The sequence below is a fragment of the Dioscorea cayenensis genome, unplaced genomic scaffold (assembly GCF_009730915.1).
Source record: "Dioscorea cayenensis subsp. rotundata cultivar TDr96_F1 unplaced genomic scaffold, TDr96_F1_v2_PseudoChromosome.rev07_lg8_w22 25.fasta BLBR01000075.1, whole genome shotgun sequence".
Classification (NCBI taxonomy): Eukaryota; Viridiplantae; Streptophyta; class Magnoliopsida; order Dioscoreales; family Dioscoreaceae; genus Dioscorea; species Dioscorea cayenensis.
This window is the reverse complement of record NW_024086466.1, coordinates 43,960-62,286: the sequence shown is the minus strand read 5'-3', so window position 1 is coordinate 62,286 and position 18,327 is coordinate 43,960. Positions and strand designations below refer to the sequence as shown.

Here is an 18,327-nt window from a genome sequence, read left to right as displayed (position 1 = left end):
TTCCGATTGGGCTTCCTGCCCAAACACAAGGCAATCAGTGAGTGGTTATTTCATATCACTTGGAGGTTCTCCTTTATCTTGGAAATCAAAGAAGCAACATGTTGTTGCACTATCTTCAGCAGAAGCAGAATATCGATCTATGAGAAGAGTCTGTTCTGAATTGGCTTGGTTAAGCAGATTACTCCATGAGTTGACAGTACCTAATGTTACACCAATTGCTCTAAAATGTGACAATCAAGCTGCAGTATATATAGCCAAAAATCCAGTCTTCCATGAAAGAACCAAACATATAGAAATTGATTGTCATTATGTTAGAGAGCAATTACAAAAAGGTTTAATCTCTTTACAACATGTACCATCCAAGCAACAACTAGCTGATGTTTTTACAAAAAATTTGTCTGGACCTCAACATCAACATCAAATTTCCAAGTTGGGAGTGTCTCAAGTTTCTTCACACCCTCCAACTTGAGGGGGGATGTTAGAGATGGGCTTTTAGTTTGCTATTGAGGCTTGATGGTAGCCATGGAGCTTCAGAGATTGATGGAGAGCTTCTCAATATATTGAATCAGGTTCATAAGAAGGCTGGAGATATGCTAAAAGTTCTGTTTCTTTTATTTTCCTAAATTTAGTTAAGATAATTGATTGTTGATGACTCAGCAGCCATGTAATAAGCCACGTCACCAAGTTAGTTACAATACTTTTATATATACAGCTGTAATAATTCAATTCAATTCAATGAATGAATGAGTTCCATTTTTTCTAAAACTGTGAGCTCTTCTTCACTTCCTTCTCTTCAATCCATCCATGGATTAATTGATGTTCCTTTGAAGATCAAACAGCAACACCTTATGAGAGATGGACTGGCTGCAATGCATCACATGAGAGTGTTTGGCAATTTGGTACACGTAAAGATTACAAACCCGCACACGAAGAAGCTAGATGATATATAGGAGTGTGCCAATGGTGTTCTTGGGGTATGAACCAGGGTTAAAAGCATATATTGTCTATGATCCTAATGCAAATAAGCTGCAAGTGAGTAGTAACACAATATTTGGGGAACATAAGGAGTGGATTTGGGAGTCCGCGCAAGGAAAATGAAGCTTTGGAGCTCACTCCTGTGACATGTTCATCATATATACAAAATTAACCTGGGCCGACTAGGATTGTTCAAGACAAGGTTGACCATGTACGTGAGAACCTTGAAAATACACCGGTTAATGTGCAATCTTCTGGAGGTGCGGTAACACCTCATTCTCCCTCGGGATATGATCAAGTGCAAGTATCGCTCTCTACAAGAGTTGTACATTGATACAATTGAGATAGATGAGGAAGCATAGTTGTGTTTCTTATCCATTGATGAGTATGTAAAGTTTGAAGAGGAGGCAAGTAATAAAAACTGGAGGTTAGCAATGGCCAAAGAGATTAATGCAGCTATTGAGAGGAATGATACATGGGAGTTTGCTGAGTTATTGAAAGGACATTGAGCTATCGGATTGAAGTGGGTGTATAAGGTGAAGAAAATCCTAAAGGAGATATAGTAAAACACAAAGCTTAACTTGTGGAGAAGGGTTATATGCAAAAACATGGAGTGGATTTTAATAAGGTATTCACTCTAGTTGCACGGCTTGAAACTATACGTTTTTTGATTGCCTTGGCAGCACAGGAGATTTGGGAAATACATCATATGGATGTAAAATCTGTGTTTCTGAATGGCAAGCTAGAGGAAGAGGTTTATGTAGTGAAGCCATTGGGATTCGCTGTTAAAGATCATGAAGGACAAGTGTTGAGGTAGAAGAAGGCGTTGTATGGATTACAACAAGCACCCAGGCATGGAACTCAAAGCTTGATAAATGCCTACAATCACTTGGGTCATCAGGTGTCCTCTACAACATGTGTGTACAATAAAGGAGTAGGAGGTGCAGTCCAAGTTTTTGGTATATATGTGGATGACCATATCATCACCTGGTCAAATGTCGAAGACATTGCAAAGTTCAAGAAACATATGAAGAAACTATTTGACATGAGTGACCTTGGATTGTTGAGCTACTACTTGGGCATTGAAGTGAAGCAAGACTCATATACTATGTTATGACTAATGGGTATATGATAACGAGAGATGATCCCGAGGCAAAATGATATGTTAGGACTCATGGGGATGTGATTAGGAGAGCTAATCACAAGGCACAAAGAGATATAAAAAGGAAGTGAGGGCTTGGAAAAGAAGGCAGAGAAGAAGAAAGTAGAAGCTTGGGCTTGATTGAGCTTTCCGGTGATCGTCTCCGGTGACCTCAACAGGAGGGAGTGATTCCCGTTTATCATACTATATTTCCATTTGTTTTCATCGGATCTTGAACTTTGTGAGCTTGATTTCTTTGTTTGCTTGCTTATTTAGAGATTGTGACTCTGATTAGTTGATTTAATGCTTGATCTCTTATTTTCTGTTGATTGGAAGATTGAAATCTCAATATATTACAGAAGTATTTGTGTGGAGAGTGTGGATTGTGTGGTGAATTGATGTTCTGTTGATTCTTTAGTTAATCTTCAGTAAATTCATTACATACTACCACCTTGTCTCAATATGGGATTATATGCAATGAAGATATTGGAAAAGCTTGGGATGGCCGAGTGCATTCCCTATCAAGTTCCCATGGAGCTAGTCAAGATTGAAAATGAGAAAAGTAAATATCTGTCCTCCTATCAATGCTTTCTTGTATAGAAGTATCATAGGTTGTTTGAGATACTTGGTTAATACAAGACCCGACTTGGCTTACTCAGTTGGAGTGATGAGCCAATACATGGAAGCGCCAACAGTAGCTCACATGACTACCATAAAGCAAATATTGAGGTATGTGCGAGGCACTATCAACTTTGGGTGTTGCTATCTCAGGAAGAAGCGTTCGAGTGAGTGCTTGATCGGGTACAGTGGCAGTGACCTAGCGGGGGATATTGATGATCGAAAGAGTACGACGAGAGTCATTTATTTCCTTGGTGGAAATCCAGCCACTTGGTTTGTCATATACAGAAAGTGGTGGCACTATCCTCATGCGAAGCTAAATATGTGGCTGCTATAGCTGCAGCATGTTAAGGTATTTGGCTTGAGCGTTTGTTAAGTGAGATAAAAAGAGGTGAACCTGTCAAAACTGTCTTCAATGTAGATAACAAATCAGTGATTGCTCTCACGAAGAATCCCATGCATCATGACAGAAGCAAGGACATGGATACCAATTATCATTTAATTTGTGATTGCGTTTAGAAGGAGGAGATTGAAGTGGAATATGTCAGGACTGAGGATCTGCTAGCCGATGTTCTGACAAAGCCACTTGGGCGACAAAGGTTTGTTGAGCTGGAGAGAAGATTAGTCTGAAGGATGTAAGGAAGATATAACAAGATTAAGGGAGTGAATGTTGAGCAAATATTGTTTAGTTTTATCTATTTCAGATGTTTAAATTTACTCGTTAGTCTCCTTGCATGGTCATGAACACATTGCACATGAAAGTTTATTATGTAATATGTAACAACATGCACATTCTGTGTTAGTGTAGCTCATCTTGTGGAGGCGTGGCTTAACAGATTGAGCTATTGCTCACCGCAAGCTTAGTTCCCATATTGTATTTAGTTAAGATCATATCATGAATGAAGGTTGTCATGTTTTTTTTTCCAACAATCAATCATTGAGAAACCTATAGCCCTATTCTGCCACCTTGAAACTGTTAGAGTTAGTGTTAGTTTTTATGTATGTGTATTGAAATGAGTTAGTCACAATTCAAATTATTGAAAATATCAAATAATTCAAATGGGCACTTGAGAAATGCAAGTGAGCCATATATATATATATATATATATATATATATATATATATATATAAGGTTTTAAATGGGCACTTGGAAAGTGCAAACGAGCCCTTTAAATATTTATATTTATATTAAAGATCTTTGATGGTCACTTGGGGCATCTTAGGCATCATAAAAAAAAAAAAATAATTAATGATACACCCAAATATATTATCTTTATCTTAACTGCTTTGAATTTTTTTATGCAAAAGGTGTGAATTTAAAATATTCCAATTTTGAAGTTATACCCCGAAAAGATGTCATTTCAAATTTCAACTGATTTTTACGTGCCTGTTCAAACTCATTAAATTTAGAAGTTCTTCTCACAGAAGATTAGAAAAAATCTTCATATTATGATATTCGGATTTTGTTGCATCCTGAAGAGATTATTGCTAAACCTACTTGTAATATAGTGGGGGGGATAAATTTCTAAAAGAAAGTGTCTACACTCATCAAAATCCACCATAAACCCACAACTTTCCATTAATCATTTTTTTTTAACAGAAACTGTCACGCCCCTAACCCAGCTCGCCGGACCCGGTGCGCAGACAAACGGCTGTAGACCTACAAGGCGTAAACCCCATAAGCCTGCAAGACCTCAAAACCTGATTTAGGACAGACAGATCTATACCAACCCAATTGAGTTACAGGATTACAGACTCTACATAGTACACAATGCAGGGGGTACAAGAGACCAAAAAAAAAATTTAGATCAAACAAATGCAAGCACTCAAATTCTACCACAGACAAGGTGATACAGCTAAAGGTAGCCTGCTAGCTAGAGACCCCGCCAATCTACTACTCCTAATCTGAAAAGGATTTAAAAATAAATCTATGAGCTCAATAGCCTAGTAAGTAATCCAGAAATTCTTTAAAACAACTGGGTTAATAAATCTCGATTTCAGATATTGAGAATAATTTAAAGTTTAAACCAATACAAAATAAATAATTCAACAGAGGTATAGTTCTCAAGTAATAACGCTATTCAAGATAACTGAAATCAAAAGAATACCATATTTCAGAACTGCGAATAATAATTCGTCAGAAATAAGCATAGGTCTTCAAAACATAATTTAAACAAAATACGAAGTGAAATATTCTAATAAAAAAATATTTCCAAAGATGATTTACCGGAATTCAAAACCCAGAAATACGATATAAAAAATACAGAAATTTCAAGGCAGGACAAATATTTGTGTTTTTACAGAAAATCAAAATCAAAAGGGCAAAGTCAAAAAGTAACAGATTCAAGTGCCTGTCTCCAAATTCACTATAAATGCTAGAAGTCATTTGTTTAATCTCGGTGACCAGAGCCAGAATAACAGAGATCATTTATTTATCCTCGGTGACCAGAGATTGAATATCAGGTGGTCGTTGATTATTTCACCGAACGGATACGGTGCGAAACTGCAGTCTCATTTTTCAAAACTTCTTGTCGACAAGGTCAGGGTTTAACCCCCCACTGACAGGGTTGCATATCGCTCATTTAGAGACCAAAATATTCATATACAAAATATATGCAGAGTACAAGTTCAGAAATTCCCAAAATTTTTCAAGCTCACATATACTTAGATATATTGATAAAATTCAAAACTCCGTTCTAGGGACAATAAAAAGATAAACAAAAATTAACTATAAATTAAATAAACACAATTTAAAACCTTCAAAACATCCACTGTTATCCAAAACAAAAAAGAATAATTTGAAATATTGAGTATAAAATCAATGGTAATCAAATAATCAATAAACAATTAAATAAGGAAATACTTATATTCCTCAGATAATTAAGCATAGCTAGAAAATAATTAAAATCTAAATAAAGCTTATATAGAATTTCAGAAATTTTATAATCTCAAAATACGAAATTTTACCAATGGATTTCTTACAATATTCATAACAAATTGTTTTTTAGGCTAAGTTTAGATTTTTTGACGTATCCATAATTTGAATATCAAGAATCACTGAAATAATAATGTAATGTTTCCAAACATACCCAACTTAATAATCCAAATAATATCATAAATTTTGCAATTAAAACTTGACACAATAATAGGTGTGGATTACTTACCTGCTACTCATCAAAACTCCAACTCATCCGAACCCCAACTCAAACCTCATTAAAATCCTATAGACGTGAAACCAATTCTAAATTCTCAATAAATACTCCTAAATGAAGTTCCAACGTACATGAAATTCTCATCACAACCATTCAGAAAACAAGATAAGGCACAAGGAAATCCTCATCAAGTGTAACAAAATTGATCATCATAATCCAAGAGTTTCAAAAATACACTCCTCTCCTGGGATGTAGTAACATTAAGGCATGCATGTTTCTATAGGTTCACTACCATGAAAAAGAACTTCAAATTGAACATGACTAACGAGAACCAAAGATCATGATTCCAAAATAATACAGGACTTGATGACACCAATGAGAGTATATGAATATATACATATATGTGGGTATAGACGGCAGGACATGCATGCATGAAGAACTAAATTTCAAGGGATGCAAAGTCAACATATGGCTTATATAAATACACACAACCATGCTCAACAGCTAAGCTATAGATTAAGTATGAGATCAAAGGTTTACACAAGATTAATTAACTATTATGTGAAGCTTAGTGGATAACTCATCAACATAAATATGCATTGGTTGAACACCCTTGGAACAAGAATACATCATAAAGCAAAGATATGGGATCAGAGAGAGAACAAACGATCAGCCCGACCTTGCAACGAGATGAACTCAAAGAGAGCGAGAAAAACTGGAGAGCTCACAGTGTTTCCGTTCGTCCATCGTGCCGAGGCACTAACTCCACCTCCGCAGGCCGGCTAACAAGTGAGAATGAAGATGGTGAAGAAGAAGAAGAAGAAGAAGAAGCAGAAGAAGAAGAAGACCACATGAGCAGCCAATCGTGAGTTCCAGTGAAAAATCAAGATTTAGGAAGGTGCAGCAGCTCGATGGATCATGGAACAATGGTGGCAAGGACAGTAATCAAAAGGGAGAAGATGGCTGCTCAGCTCAGCACTCAATAATAGCAAATTCAAGGCTTAATCAAGGGTTAACATGGGATTTAGAAATAAGATAAATTAGCTCCCAGCAATCCAGGCTTTGAAGCTTTTTGCAAGCATATGAAGCCAAAGAAATTTTGGGATCCACCACAATATAAAATTCAAATGAAAAAGTCTCACAACAATGCCCTAATGCTACAAAAAAAAGGCTTAGTATAAACTTTTGCATGCAAGGAAGGCCAGGAATCCGGCTTGAAAAAAATGGCTTACAAATGAATGGAGACAAAAAAAGCTGCGGCCCACAGAAACTATGCACAATCCTTCAAGTAATTTTCCCCAAAGCCAACTATCATCACTTATAGTGAAAATTTTTAAAATCAATTTATTTTACCTTCATGTTAGATATATTTATGACTGTTTTCAATAGTGTTTGGTATTTGGAAAAACAAAGTCATTGTTTATTTAAAATTATGATAAAAAACAAAAATAATTTAAAAAAAATAATTTATTAGACTTTTTATTTTTAAATAAGAGGTTGTATTTTAAATAATAACCAATAAATTTTGGGATGGTATTAGCTTAATTATTCTCAAAATTATAAATTAATTTCTCTCTTCTACCAAGCTATTTAGGATTATAGTTTTCTTGATACATTTAAAATTTTGATGTGAAAAACTTATTATATATTTTCAAAAAAAAAAAAAAAACTTATTATATAAGCAAGAGAGACAGGTTAGATGAGGGTGGAATAATTTAAAATTATCCTCTCATTTTACACTACCACTAATTGGTCAACAAATTAAAATTCACGTAGTCGTTTTTACACGTGAATGTTATATGAAGAATTTTTTATTTTTCCTCTTTAATTCGTTGCCTCCAACATCTAATGAAAATAATCTAATGACATCCAAAATAAAACTTAATTAAAATTAAATATAACTTTAGATACACTTGTATCTTGAAAAGCAATTATATTTAACTCCAACCACACCAAGTCACACAGAGAAGGAAACTAACTAATGTTTCGCTACAATATATAATTTTCAATTAATTACTCCCACACTAAAGAACCAACTTTGGACTCCCTTGGTTTATACATCGCTTCCAAAGGTTTAGCTTTTGTTAAAGTGAACTCTGGTCCCTCGCTCATATCCACCTCTTCATCTCCAACTTTCTCCCATTCAAAGCAGTGCACTAGAGTTCCCACCACCAAGGCCACCACCCTCATGGCAAGCACTTCACCAGGGCATCTTCTTCTCCCTAATCCAAACGGCATCATCTTAAACCCTTCATTTATCACCTTACAAGTCCCGTCAGTACTACTTTTAAAAAACCTCTCAGGTTTAAATTTGTTTGGCTCCTCCCAAAATTCTGGATCTCTGTGCACCTTCCACACATTCACTAATAGAATTGTGCCACTCGGTACATAAAAGCCATTAATGATGCAATCTTGAGATGATTCATGTGGTAATAGCACTGGCCCGGCTGGATACATTCTCAGTGTCTCGTTTATCACTGCATACAGGTATGGAAGCTTAGAGAAATAAGCTTCTTCCAATAATGAACCTGGCTTTATGTTTGCGTCAAGCTCCTCCCTTACTTTTTTTAGGATGTGAGGATTATTGAGGAGAAGAGACATCATCCATTCTATTGTTAACGACGTTGTGTCTGTTCCGGCAATCAACATTTGCTGCATGCATTACATTACAATGCTTGTTAGAATTGTTTTTTGCAAGCATAAAAGAAGCAAAAGATTAAGTGCAATAATTAAAGCTATATGATACAAGAAGATAGGGAACTTTACAGAAGATATCACATATAAAAGTACGGCAAATTAGGTTAATGTGAGGAGAGCTTCCTGATGTAAAATGACTATTAGGTCAACTGTAATACATATGTATATATATATATATATATATATGTTAGAATGATAGGCGGTTACAAACAATATACTTCTGGGATGAAGGTGATTAGAAAACTTAAATAGTATGTTTGATTTTGATTTATTAAATTTTTTATTTAATTTTTTACTTTGCGGATGAAAGGATGAAAAAGAGGAATATATGTGTGTGTATAGAAATACATCAATTAGGGTTGTTTGTAAAGCAACTCTAAAGTCTAAATAAAAAAAAAAACATAAGAGAAAAAATAAAGGAAGAGAGAGCATCCCTAGAAAGAAAGATAGTGTCATTCCATTCTACTTCACTTGTGATGGATTAAGGAATGTTGTTCATTTATATATATATTTCGGGGTTGCAAATGGGATTTAAAAGGTGATGATTAAGTAGGAACGGTTTGAATATTGGCCTAATGACTAAAAATTAATATATCACTGTACATGCCAATATTCATGCCAAGAATACTGTAAGCACGTCCTTAGATTACTAAGGACGTGCCTAGATAATTGATCCTTTGTATATATATCTCTCGATGTATATATATACACCAGTTAGTTGAAGTTAGAGGTACCATACCGTAATAAATCCCTTGATCATGTCATCGTCATAGTAATCCGGGTCACTTTCTTGCAACGAGAGCAGGACGTCGATCACCGTAGATTTCTCTGCCGGAGATCCCTCCCCACCTCGTGATCCGCACTTTCTCATGTTCCTGTGCTCGTTGACGAGCTGCTGAAAGAACGTATCCCTTCTCTTCCTCAATCTCTTCAATCTCCTCTCTTGCCCTCCAATACCAAGCCACCGCACCACCGGAAACAGGTCTGCGGCATTGGACATCGCAGAGCCGCTGAATGTCTCTTTGGCGAGGTCCCTGAACTCCTTCCCGGCCTCCGACGAGCTTTCATCAGCGTCGCCGTAGTACCTCTTGTTAGCTATCATCCGCATGACGATGTTGTAAGAGAGGGCAAAGAACTTGGTCCTCAGTTCGGCGAGGTGGAAGCCAGGGCCGGAGTAGTCACGGAGGAGGACTTTGACGAGGGAGAGGACCTCGTCGGAGCGGAGGTGGGAGGAAGAGAGGAGCCGGTGGGTGGAGAGGACTTGCATGGTGGCAATGCGGCGGAGGTTGCGCCAGTGAGGGCCATAAGGGGCCCAGGAGAGAGTGCGGTAGTTGTAGCCGAGGTATTTTCCGGCGAGTAGGCGGGGACGGTTGGCAAAGGTAATGTCGTTGACAGTGAAGCACTCGTTCGCATCGGAGTAGGAGGAGACGAGAAGAACACGGCGAGAGCCGAAGCGGAGGAGAAGTATCGGGCCATGGAGGTCGGAGAGATGGGCTAGTGCTCGGTGGTGGGGAGGCTTGAGAAGATGAAGGTGGCCAATGAGAGGAAGACCAGGAGGGCTTGGTGGATTAGGGTTAGGGTTAGGGTTCTTGAGAAGAAGGTGGAGGAGAAGAGGAAGGAGAAGGATGAAAGAGATGATGGCTATGGAGAAGAAGAGTTCTGCCATTGATGGGTTATTTGGAGATGGTTTGAAGATTTACTTATTTAAATTATTTTGTTACGTAACTTAATTGTGTTTATTATTTTATTTCCATATGATTCGAATGATCATTTCATATTATTGTCATGGGTGTCACGTTAAAATTATGTCTTTTATGCCATCACGGTATTATTAAAGTTTAATAATAATAAAAATAAATATGTGGAATGATATGTCTACATTGTAAAACTAAAATTTTGTGCTTTATGTGTTGTTTGAAATTTCAATCGTTCCTTTCATTTATTAATTAACGAAAGATGCAGAAATCTAATTTCCATTTAAGTACCATGTATATGATAATAAGTCAAAAGTTTGCTTGTGCTTCTTGGAAAAGAAAAATTTTCTTCTATTGAATTAATATTAATTAAAAGTACATGTTTTAAACTTAAAAATTTTATTTTAATTATATTTGATTGATGTTGCTAATTAGTTAAATTGTTTTTTGGCTTTTTCTCCGAGTTGGCCTTTTTCTCTCTTTTTTTTCTAGTTAAATAGCCCACAACCATTTTATTGATTAAAATAGCCCTTGAATGATCACATCATTACCAAGTCAATATATATATATATATATATATTGAATAAGCCAAGTCATTATCTAACAGCTCAAGGAGAATTTTCGTAGGCCAAGAAACTGGCTCTTCTTTTATTTGTAATTATTGAAATAATTTTTTTTTCTTTTTAAACCCTTTTTTTAATTGCTATTGTTATTTTAAACCTATTAATGTCTTACATATCCGATTTATTTTTATAAAATGTATCATTATTTACAAAAAATGGACATCAGTTTTACAAATTATTTAAACCCTATTTGTGTTTTAATTTGTTTAAATCGTATTTTTTTTAATTTTTTTTAAATTTATTGGAATGTTTTTTTTTTAATTTCGGTTCCACTTATAATACAATTGAGTTGTGTATACACATAAACATTTATAAACTAAATTAACTATAATATTTAATATTGGAGGTGCACTAAAAAATTTAGTAACAAACTTAGGAGGTACTCCAATTATAAATAATGAGATTGGAAGTTCCAGTAGCTCACATCAGTGATGTCATTATAAACACATTATCAGAGCACCTCTAGAATTAAAATAATAATAATAATATTAGTAAATTCAGTTTAAAATGTTTATTTATGTATACAAAATGCAATTTTATTATAAGTGGGGAGATATTTTTAAAAATCATATCCAAATTAATTTTGACAAAATTTTTGAAAACTATAAGGTTTAAAAAATAAAACAAAATAAGTTTTAAAAAATGCACAAAAATATTTCCCATTTTAATCGTAATAATATATTTTTCATGAATAAATGGATTTTTTAAATCATTAATAAGTTTTAAAGAAATTAGTAAATTTTAAAACATTAGGTTAAAAAACCATAAAGAAAATGGCCCACTTGCAAAAGAAAGCCCTAATTTTTCGCTTTTTCAAACGTTAGTCATGCCTGGATGGAATGTCTCCAAAGCTATTTTGATTAAAAAGCCAGAGAGTCCATTTTAGTAGTAAAAAAAAGCTCTTTGTTTAGAAAATTTTGAGGTTAAACTAAATGCAAATTATATATATGGTAAAAACTACATGCACACATTTTTAATTATAACATATAAATTACTTCAGTTCGCTTCAGGTTTTTGGGTATATACTTTTATATATCTACATTCTAAATTCTGATAGTACTTTTCTCACACTATTAATATTAAATTTACCCATTTAATAATTCAACAAAAATTACATAATCAAATAATAATTATAAAAAAAGCAATTTACCATAACGAAACGGTTGCAAACTAAGCAGTAATATTAAGGACCTAGAATTTAGACAATATTGCATATAAAGTACAATGCAAAACTCAAACAAAGCAATTTAATTACAAATGAAACAAATACCTAGTACAATTAAAACTTTTTCATTACTCATACTTTATTTAATATGAACAAAACCTTAAATACAATATAATAATTTTTAATTAAGAAAAATTTATATAAGAGGTTTGAATTTCTCTATCGAAACAGTTGTGGAATAGTTTATAAAAATTTCTAACTAGATCAAATCTGCATAATAGATTATTAATAATTTTAACTGTATCAGATTTGGATATGTAAATTTCAGTTCTATATTTGTAATAGAGTTTAATTTAAAGTTATATTTTTTTTAGAAAACAGTTGTAACTCGTTACAAAATGTGTAAGGGGTTGAGAGTTCAAAAAATTTACATTTTTCACATTTTCCTTTTATTTGTGCAAGTCTAATTAACAGAGCCATTTGAGTTTGGTTCAACAATAATTAATTATTTATACATTTTTTCGCATATATATATATATATAGTGGTAAACTTTTTTTCTTTGAAAACGCGCCTTCTTATATATTGATTTACCAAGCTTGATATTAAATGAAGGTTTGATATAGCATTTCCAAAGGAACCACCAGCCTTGACCTAAGATTGTTTATTATTTATTAATATTAATATCTATTAAATTTTATATTAGAAAAAATTTTAATTTATCAAATATTAACTTAATTAATATTAATAAGTTACCAAAAACATTAATATTGATAAAAATAAATATTTAAACATTAAATTTTATTTAAAAATAATTATAAGTATTCTTTATTAATATTAATAAAAACCTTTAAAATTAATCACTAAATACGTTTTTTTAAATCATTAATTTTAAAAAAATAGATTGTAAAATATTATAAGATGTGCATAAATGCATTTTATTACTAGAACTTATAGATCACAATTAAGGGACACTAATGTTTGAGGTTATTATCTCTTTTATTATGAATACTCTCAAAATACAGAGACGCACAAACACACACAAAGAGACGGTGCATATATATATATATATATATATAAATATTATCACCATAAAACGTGCAAAAGTCTCAAAGCTGAAAGACAAGGTCAGCAATTCCCTTCCTTGGTTTATACATGGCCTCCAAAGGCTTAGCTTTAGGCATGGTCATCCCCACACCTTCATCCATGTCTATCTCCTTGTGATCAACTCTCTCCCACTCAAAGCACTGAACTAGAATGACAACCACCAGCGCCACCACTCTCAGCGCCAAGCCTTCACCGGGGCACCGTCGTCTCCCGAGCCCAAACGCCATTGTTTTCCATTTCTCTTTCCCTTCATTGTTGAGAAACCTCTCAGGTTTGAACTTGTTTGGCTCCTCCCATATCTCAGGATCTCTATGTATTTTCCATGCATTCACTAGCAGCATTGTGCCTTTGGGAATGTGGAAACCACCTACAGTGCAGTCTTGTGATGACTCATGGGGTAGTTGTAATGTTTGCAACCTTGGTCATGTTGACCAGGTTGACCAGAGACATTCCTACTTCCCTTTGACTGTTTGACTAGTTATGGGGATTCCTGACACTGTTGCTCTGCAAACTTGATTCTCACCCAGCTGGCTCCTTCTCCCCGTGAAGCTTCGGTCTTGTCATGGTTGGTGGGAGAGGCACTCTTCCTCTTCCTCATCTTCTTCTCCTCCTTCCTCTATTTAGCAGCCTTTCTTTGAGTTCGGACTGAAGAGGTGGCAAGCTTCCTTTGAACTTCGGACTGAAGAAGCCAGCCGTGAGGAGGAGCTCGGAGTCGCATTGCTTGAGTTCGGCAGCGGCGAAGGAGGCTGAAGATTCACCGTTTCTCTCTTCATCAAGCTTCAGGTTAGCATCTAGGGTGTTTGTGGTTGAAGCTTCTTGTTAGATCCCCCTTCTATGCTTGGTTTGTGAGTGTTCTTGTGGGTTGTTGTGTTGCTTCCATGCCTTGTTGTGGCCTGCACCCTAACCTTTTTGTTTAGAAGAATACTAATCTTGTTGGAATTCTTGTAAGCTTAAAGCTTAGTTCTTGCATCCTTGAAGCTTAACTGTTGTTGTTTGTGTTCAGTTTGGTTAATCTTTTTGCAACATGCTTAAACTTTGGAGGGTTTCATTTGATAATCATGCTTTGTGAGTATATGTGTTTATTTGTATCTTGTATGTGTAAATGGTAAGGCATGGGACCTTAACCTTTTGATGATTTTATTCTATTAAAAAGCTTGACTGTTTTATTGTTTTGTTAGTTTTAAACCCCCTTAATTTTAGTAGAGGGCTGTAAGCCTGTGGTGGTGTTAAGCTGCAAACTAAGTTGAGTTCTCGGATTACTGTTCACGTGTCTTCTAAATCCTTGTTTTAGCTTTGTTAATGTTGTAAGTGAGTGTAAACCTTGGTTGTTGTTGTTAGATCCTTGCTTAGCTATTTTAAGGACAGCTTTCATGCTTGCAATTTGGAGCTTTGAGTGTGCAGCCATTAGATTCAGGTTGCTGATTTTATTCACACCTTGGTTTAAGCTTGACTTCTTGTAATCTTATCTTGATAGCTTATTAGTTTTGTTATGTATTTAATTGTGATGGTAGCAGCCTGATGCTTTAGTTTATTTGGAATTTTTTTCTTTGTCTAAACTTGGGGTTTGTTTGGATTTGTGTTACTTTATTCATTGATAGGATGTCCTTAATTTAACTTTAATGGTGTTTAAAGCTGGTCATTATGTGAGGTTGGTTTTGCATGAGACTTTGATTTGTATTATTTAATCCTCTAAGACCTTCTAGACCCTAAGTGCTTTGTTATAGGCCATTGTTGGTATTAACTTGTCATCTAAACCTAGTAAGCACTTGTAAGCATGTTTCTGGAATTTCTATTTGCTTAATTATCTTCCACTGTAGGTTCTGTGCACTTGTTTGTGGCTTCTAGAAGCATGATTAATCGTCTCATTTATGTGAATATTTACATAGTCATATATGTTGTATTTTTGATAGTTGGGATTTTAATTGCCACCCTTGAACTACGCATATCAGGTTATTATTTATAGACATAGGTATTTGACTGTGCTTGTCTTATCTTGCAATAATTGTAAATTCTTTCTTCGGGCCTTAGTTGTAGATAGGCCCGACCCAAGGCTAAATTCTAAGTATAGCTTTTGTTGGTTAGATTTTGGTAGCGAGCCTTAGTTCGCGGGACTGGGTGGACCCAACTCTGTAGCTTGGAGCCAGGTAGGCTCTCGCACCCGCAAATTTCGTACTTCTGACAAATTATTATATATTTAAGTTATTTCCTTAATTTTATAGTTTGGTTTAATTACTCATTTACTTGCTTGTTATTTATTTATTTATTTATTTGCATCATTTAATTAGTATTTATGTCCCAGTATTCCGTATTTTTTTCTCGCGGTTTTTGTACATCTCCATTCTCGGCTCGCCCACTAGGGAGGAGTAAGTCCCTAGCCATGTGCACATGTTTTTCGTAGTAGCGCTACCCCCGATCGCGGTCGAAGATCCCGGCTCTACTGTTGATACTCGCTCGCTCCGACTTCATAATCGATGATCCACTCGCTACTGTTGATTTCATTATTAGTCGTGAGATGTATATGACTGTTTTCTGCGTATTTTTTCGTATTTTGGATTATTTCTATATTCTGCATTCTGTATAATTTATGATCTATTATTTTGCAATATCCGCTTTATCTGTGTTTCTGCGATCCTACTGGGCCCTTGTGGCTCATGCACTCTGTGAATTCTGTTCTCGCAGGAGAAGATCAAGGCTAGGATCGGGGGGGTGTCTGGGAGTCGTATTGCCTACTCTATTAGTATTTCTGTATTACCCTTTTCCTGTGAGTGTAAGACTTGTACTCTGACTGTATCTGTGTTTTGGAAACTGTTGGGGTGTATTTGAATTCTGTAGGGCTTCTAAAGCCTATACTTGTAGTATTTCAGTTTCTGGTATTCCATTTGTGCTTTTGTTTTATATTTTTATCTGTTTGTTAGGGTTGACTCTGACCAGGTCAAATCTGAGGCCTTGCACCCAGTGGGACCCAGTCCCAATGGATGTGGCCGATCTGTCCATGGGCCCGGCTGTGGGGCTGGGACGTGACAGTAGTAGCAATGGAGCAGAAGATTTCAGTCTCAGTGTTTCAGTTACAACTGCTTGCAAGTATGGGAGCTTATGTAAGTCTCCCTCCTCTAGTATGGAACCTTGTTCTATATTTAAATCAATCTCTGCTCTTACTTTCTTTAGGGTTTCAATGTTGTTGAGAAGGAATGACATGGCCCACTCCATTGTCACTGAAGAAGTCTCTGTCCCAGCTACCAGCAATTGCTGCATAAATATATATATATATATACACACATATTATTAGCACACCAAAACCAATGAAACAAAAAAAAGTCCAGCGATCACGAGAATCCGGTCAGTGCATTGCATCATTGCTCTCTTACATCAATCAAGGAGGGTGATTATTAAGATATTATTTGAGAACGTTTGTAGATAACGTTCTCTGCCAACTGAACAGTACAGAAATTTTTAATAACAATACTGTACAGTGATGAGTATTGGGAAGCACAAAATAGTTGTCATTTATAATATTGATATTCCTTAGAAATTAATAAGGGATCTTCTTTTAATAAACAAAACTTTTTAAGGCATCTCATCCGTGTCACAAACGCGGTAGCTTTCCCCGTATTATTCTCCAAATTTTTTTTGAAAGAGTATTATTCTCCAAAATTGAGTAATACTTTGAGTGTATATATATATATATATAATTTTAACTAATACAAAGAAATGAAGAACAGAGGAGGTTGATAACATGGTATACTCACCGAAACGGATTGCCTGATGAAAACGTCAGGGACGTGCTCCGGATCATCATCTTGCATGGAAAGCAGCAAGTCGATAAACGTAGATCTCGCCGCCGATGAAGTCTTACCGTCTTGGGATCTGTTCATCTTCATCTTCTTCTCTCGGTGCTCCTCGATGAGCCCCTGAAAGAACTTGTCCCTTCTCTTCCTCAAACTCTTCAGCTTCTTCTCGTAACCTCCAACGCGAAACCACCTCACCAACGGGATAAAGTCAGCAGCGTTAGAAGCGCTCAAGACGAAGGCCGTTTCCTTGACCATGTCCCTAAACTCTGTCCCGGCCTCCGACGAACTCTCATCGGCGTCACCGTAGTATCTCTTGTTGGCCATCATCCTCATGATGACGTTGTAAGCGAAGCCGAAGAACTTGGGTTTGAGCTCGGTGCAATGGAAGCTGAGGCCGGAGTACTCACGGAGGAGGGCCTTGACGAGGGAGCGGGCCTCGTCGGAGCGGACATCGGAGGAGGAGAGGAGACGATTGGTGGAAAGGACTTCAACAGTGGACATGCGACGGAGGTTGCGCCAGTGAGGGCCGTAGGGGGCCCAACCAAGGCTTGTGAAGTCGTAGCCGAAGTATTTTCCGGCAAGGAGACGGGGGCGGTTGGCGAAGGTGATGTCGTTGACGGTGAAGCATTCATCGGCGGCGGAGTAGGAGGAGACAAGTAGGACACGGCGATAACCAAAGCGTAGGAGAAGTACGGGACCATGGAGGTCGGAAAGATGGGCTAGAGCTTGATGGAGGGGAGGTTTGAGAAGATGAAGGTGGCCAATGAGAGGGAGACCAGGAGGACTTGGTGGTTTAGGGTTACGGTTTTTCTTGTTATTATTAATACTGAGTTTGATGAGGATGAGTAGAGAAGAAAGGAGAAGGAAAGAAAGAGTGGTTGTGGTTACTAAGAAGTAGAGTTCATCCATTGATGAAAAGCTTGGCCTCAGGTTTGCAGATTGAATGGATAAAGTGGCCAAAATGTTGTTTTTTTAATGATTTTTATAAAATGTTTTGATTAATTTAGTATTTTTTTTCTTCTTATATCGGACAATGTTGAGACCATGTGAGTGGCTAGTTTTCATTTGGTTTTATGTGATTTGAGCCGGTTTACTTGAGTGTTGCTTGGTTGGTAAGCTTTTGTCCTTAACTTGCTTGAATGGAGTGAGTGGCCAAAATGATTTACTTTTTGTGATTTTTATATAAAAAAAAAAACTTTGATTAATTTAGTATTTTTTTTATAAGGGTAATATATATAATAATTCAGAGCCAGTAACGTGAAGAAGACGGCATTTTGTGCTTAGAGCAAAATCAGTCCGTGTGTTGTTCAGTCATTTATTTATTTAATTATTTAATTATTTAAAGTAAGATTTTAAAACACCCGTCTAT

At 35.9% G+C, this 18,327-nt stretch overlaps 2 protein-coding genes and 1 long non-coding RNA gene across 3 annotated transcripts; 1 reads left to right on the top strand and 2 right to left on the bottom strand.

The window, feature by feature from the left end:
• Positions 1-7,834: 7,834 nt before the first annotated feature.
• LOC120253384 (cytochrome P450 81Q32-like) lies at positions 7,835-10,249 on the bottom strand. The gene is made up of 2 exons (XM_039261721.1): positions 9,323-10,249; positions 7,835-8,538 (listed from the first exon to the last, which is right to left on the bottom strand). Exons 1-2 carry the CDS (start codon positions 10,247-10,249, stop codon positions 7,900-7,902), a joined length of 1,566 nt encoding a protein of 521 aa, XP_039117655.1. The 3' UTR covers positions 7,835-7,899.
• Positions 10,250-13,043: 2,794 nt separating this feature from the next.
• On the bottom strand, positions 13,044-17,944 carry LOC120253393 (cytochrome P450 81Q32-like). Its single transcript, XM_039261734.1, has 3 exons — positions 16,917-17,944; positions 16,198-16,416; positions 13,044-13,571 (listed from the first exon to the last, which is right to left on the bottom strand). The coding sequence occupies exons 1-3, from the start codon at positions 17,865-17,867 to the stop codon at positions 13,173-13,175; spliced, it is 1,569 nt and encodes a 522-aa protein (XP_039117668.1). The 5' UTR covers positions 17,868-17,944; the 3' UTR covers positions 13,044-13,172.
• Positions 13,578-16,043, top strand: LOC120253395. Its single transcript, XR_005534256.1, has 3 exons — positions 13,578-13,953; positions 15,253-15,314; positions 15,850-16,043. It is a non-coding gene; the product is annotated as an uncharacterized LOC120253395 (long non-coding RNA).
• Positions 17,945-18,327: the final 383 nt, after the last annotated feature.

Coding starts and splice junctions, on each gene's coding strand:
- LOC120253393 (XM_039261734.1), bottom strand. CDS start 17,867: ATGGATGAACTCTACTTCTTAGTAACCACAACCACTCTTTCTTTCCTT. Junction 16,417..16,916: donor TCATCAGGCAATCCGTTTCG/GTGAGTATACCA, acceptor ATATTTATGCAG/CAATTGCTGGTAGCTGGGAC. Junction 13,572..16,197: donor AATCTTCTGCTCCATTGCTA/CTACTGTCACGT, acceptor CAAACATTACAA/CTACCCCATGAGTCATCACA.
- LOC120253384 (XM_039261721.1), bottom strand. CDS start 10,249: ATGGCAGAACTCTTCTTCTCCATAGCCATCATCTCTTTCATCCTTCTC. Junction 8,539..9,322: donor TGATCAAGGGATTTATTACG/GTATGGTACCTC, acceptor TAATGCATGCAG/CAAATGTTGATTGCCGGAAC.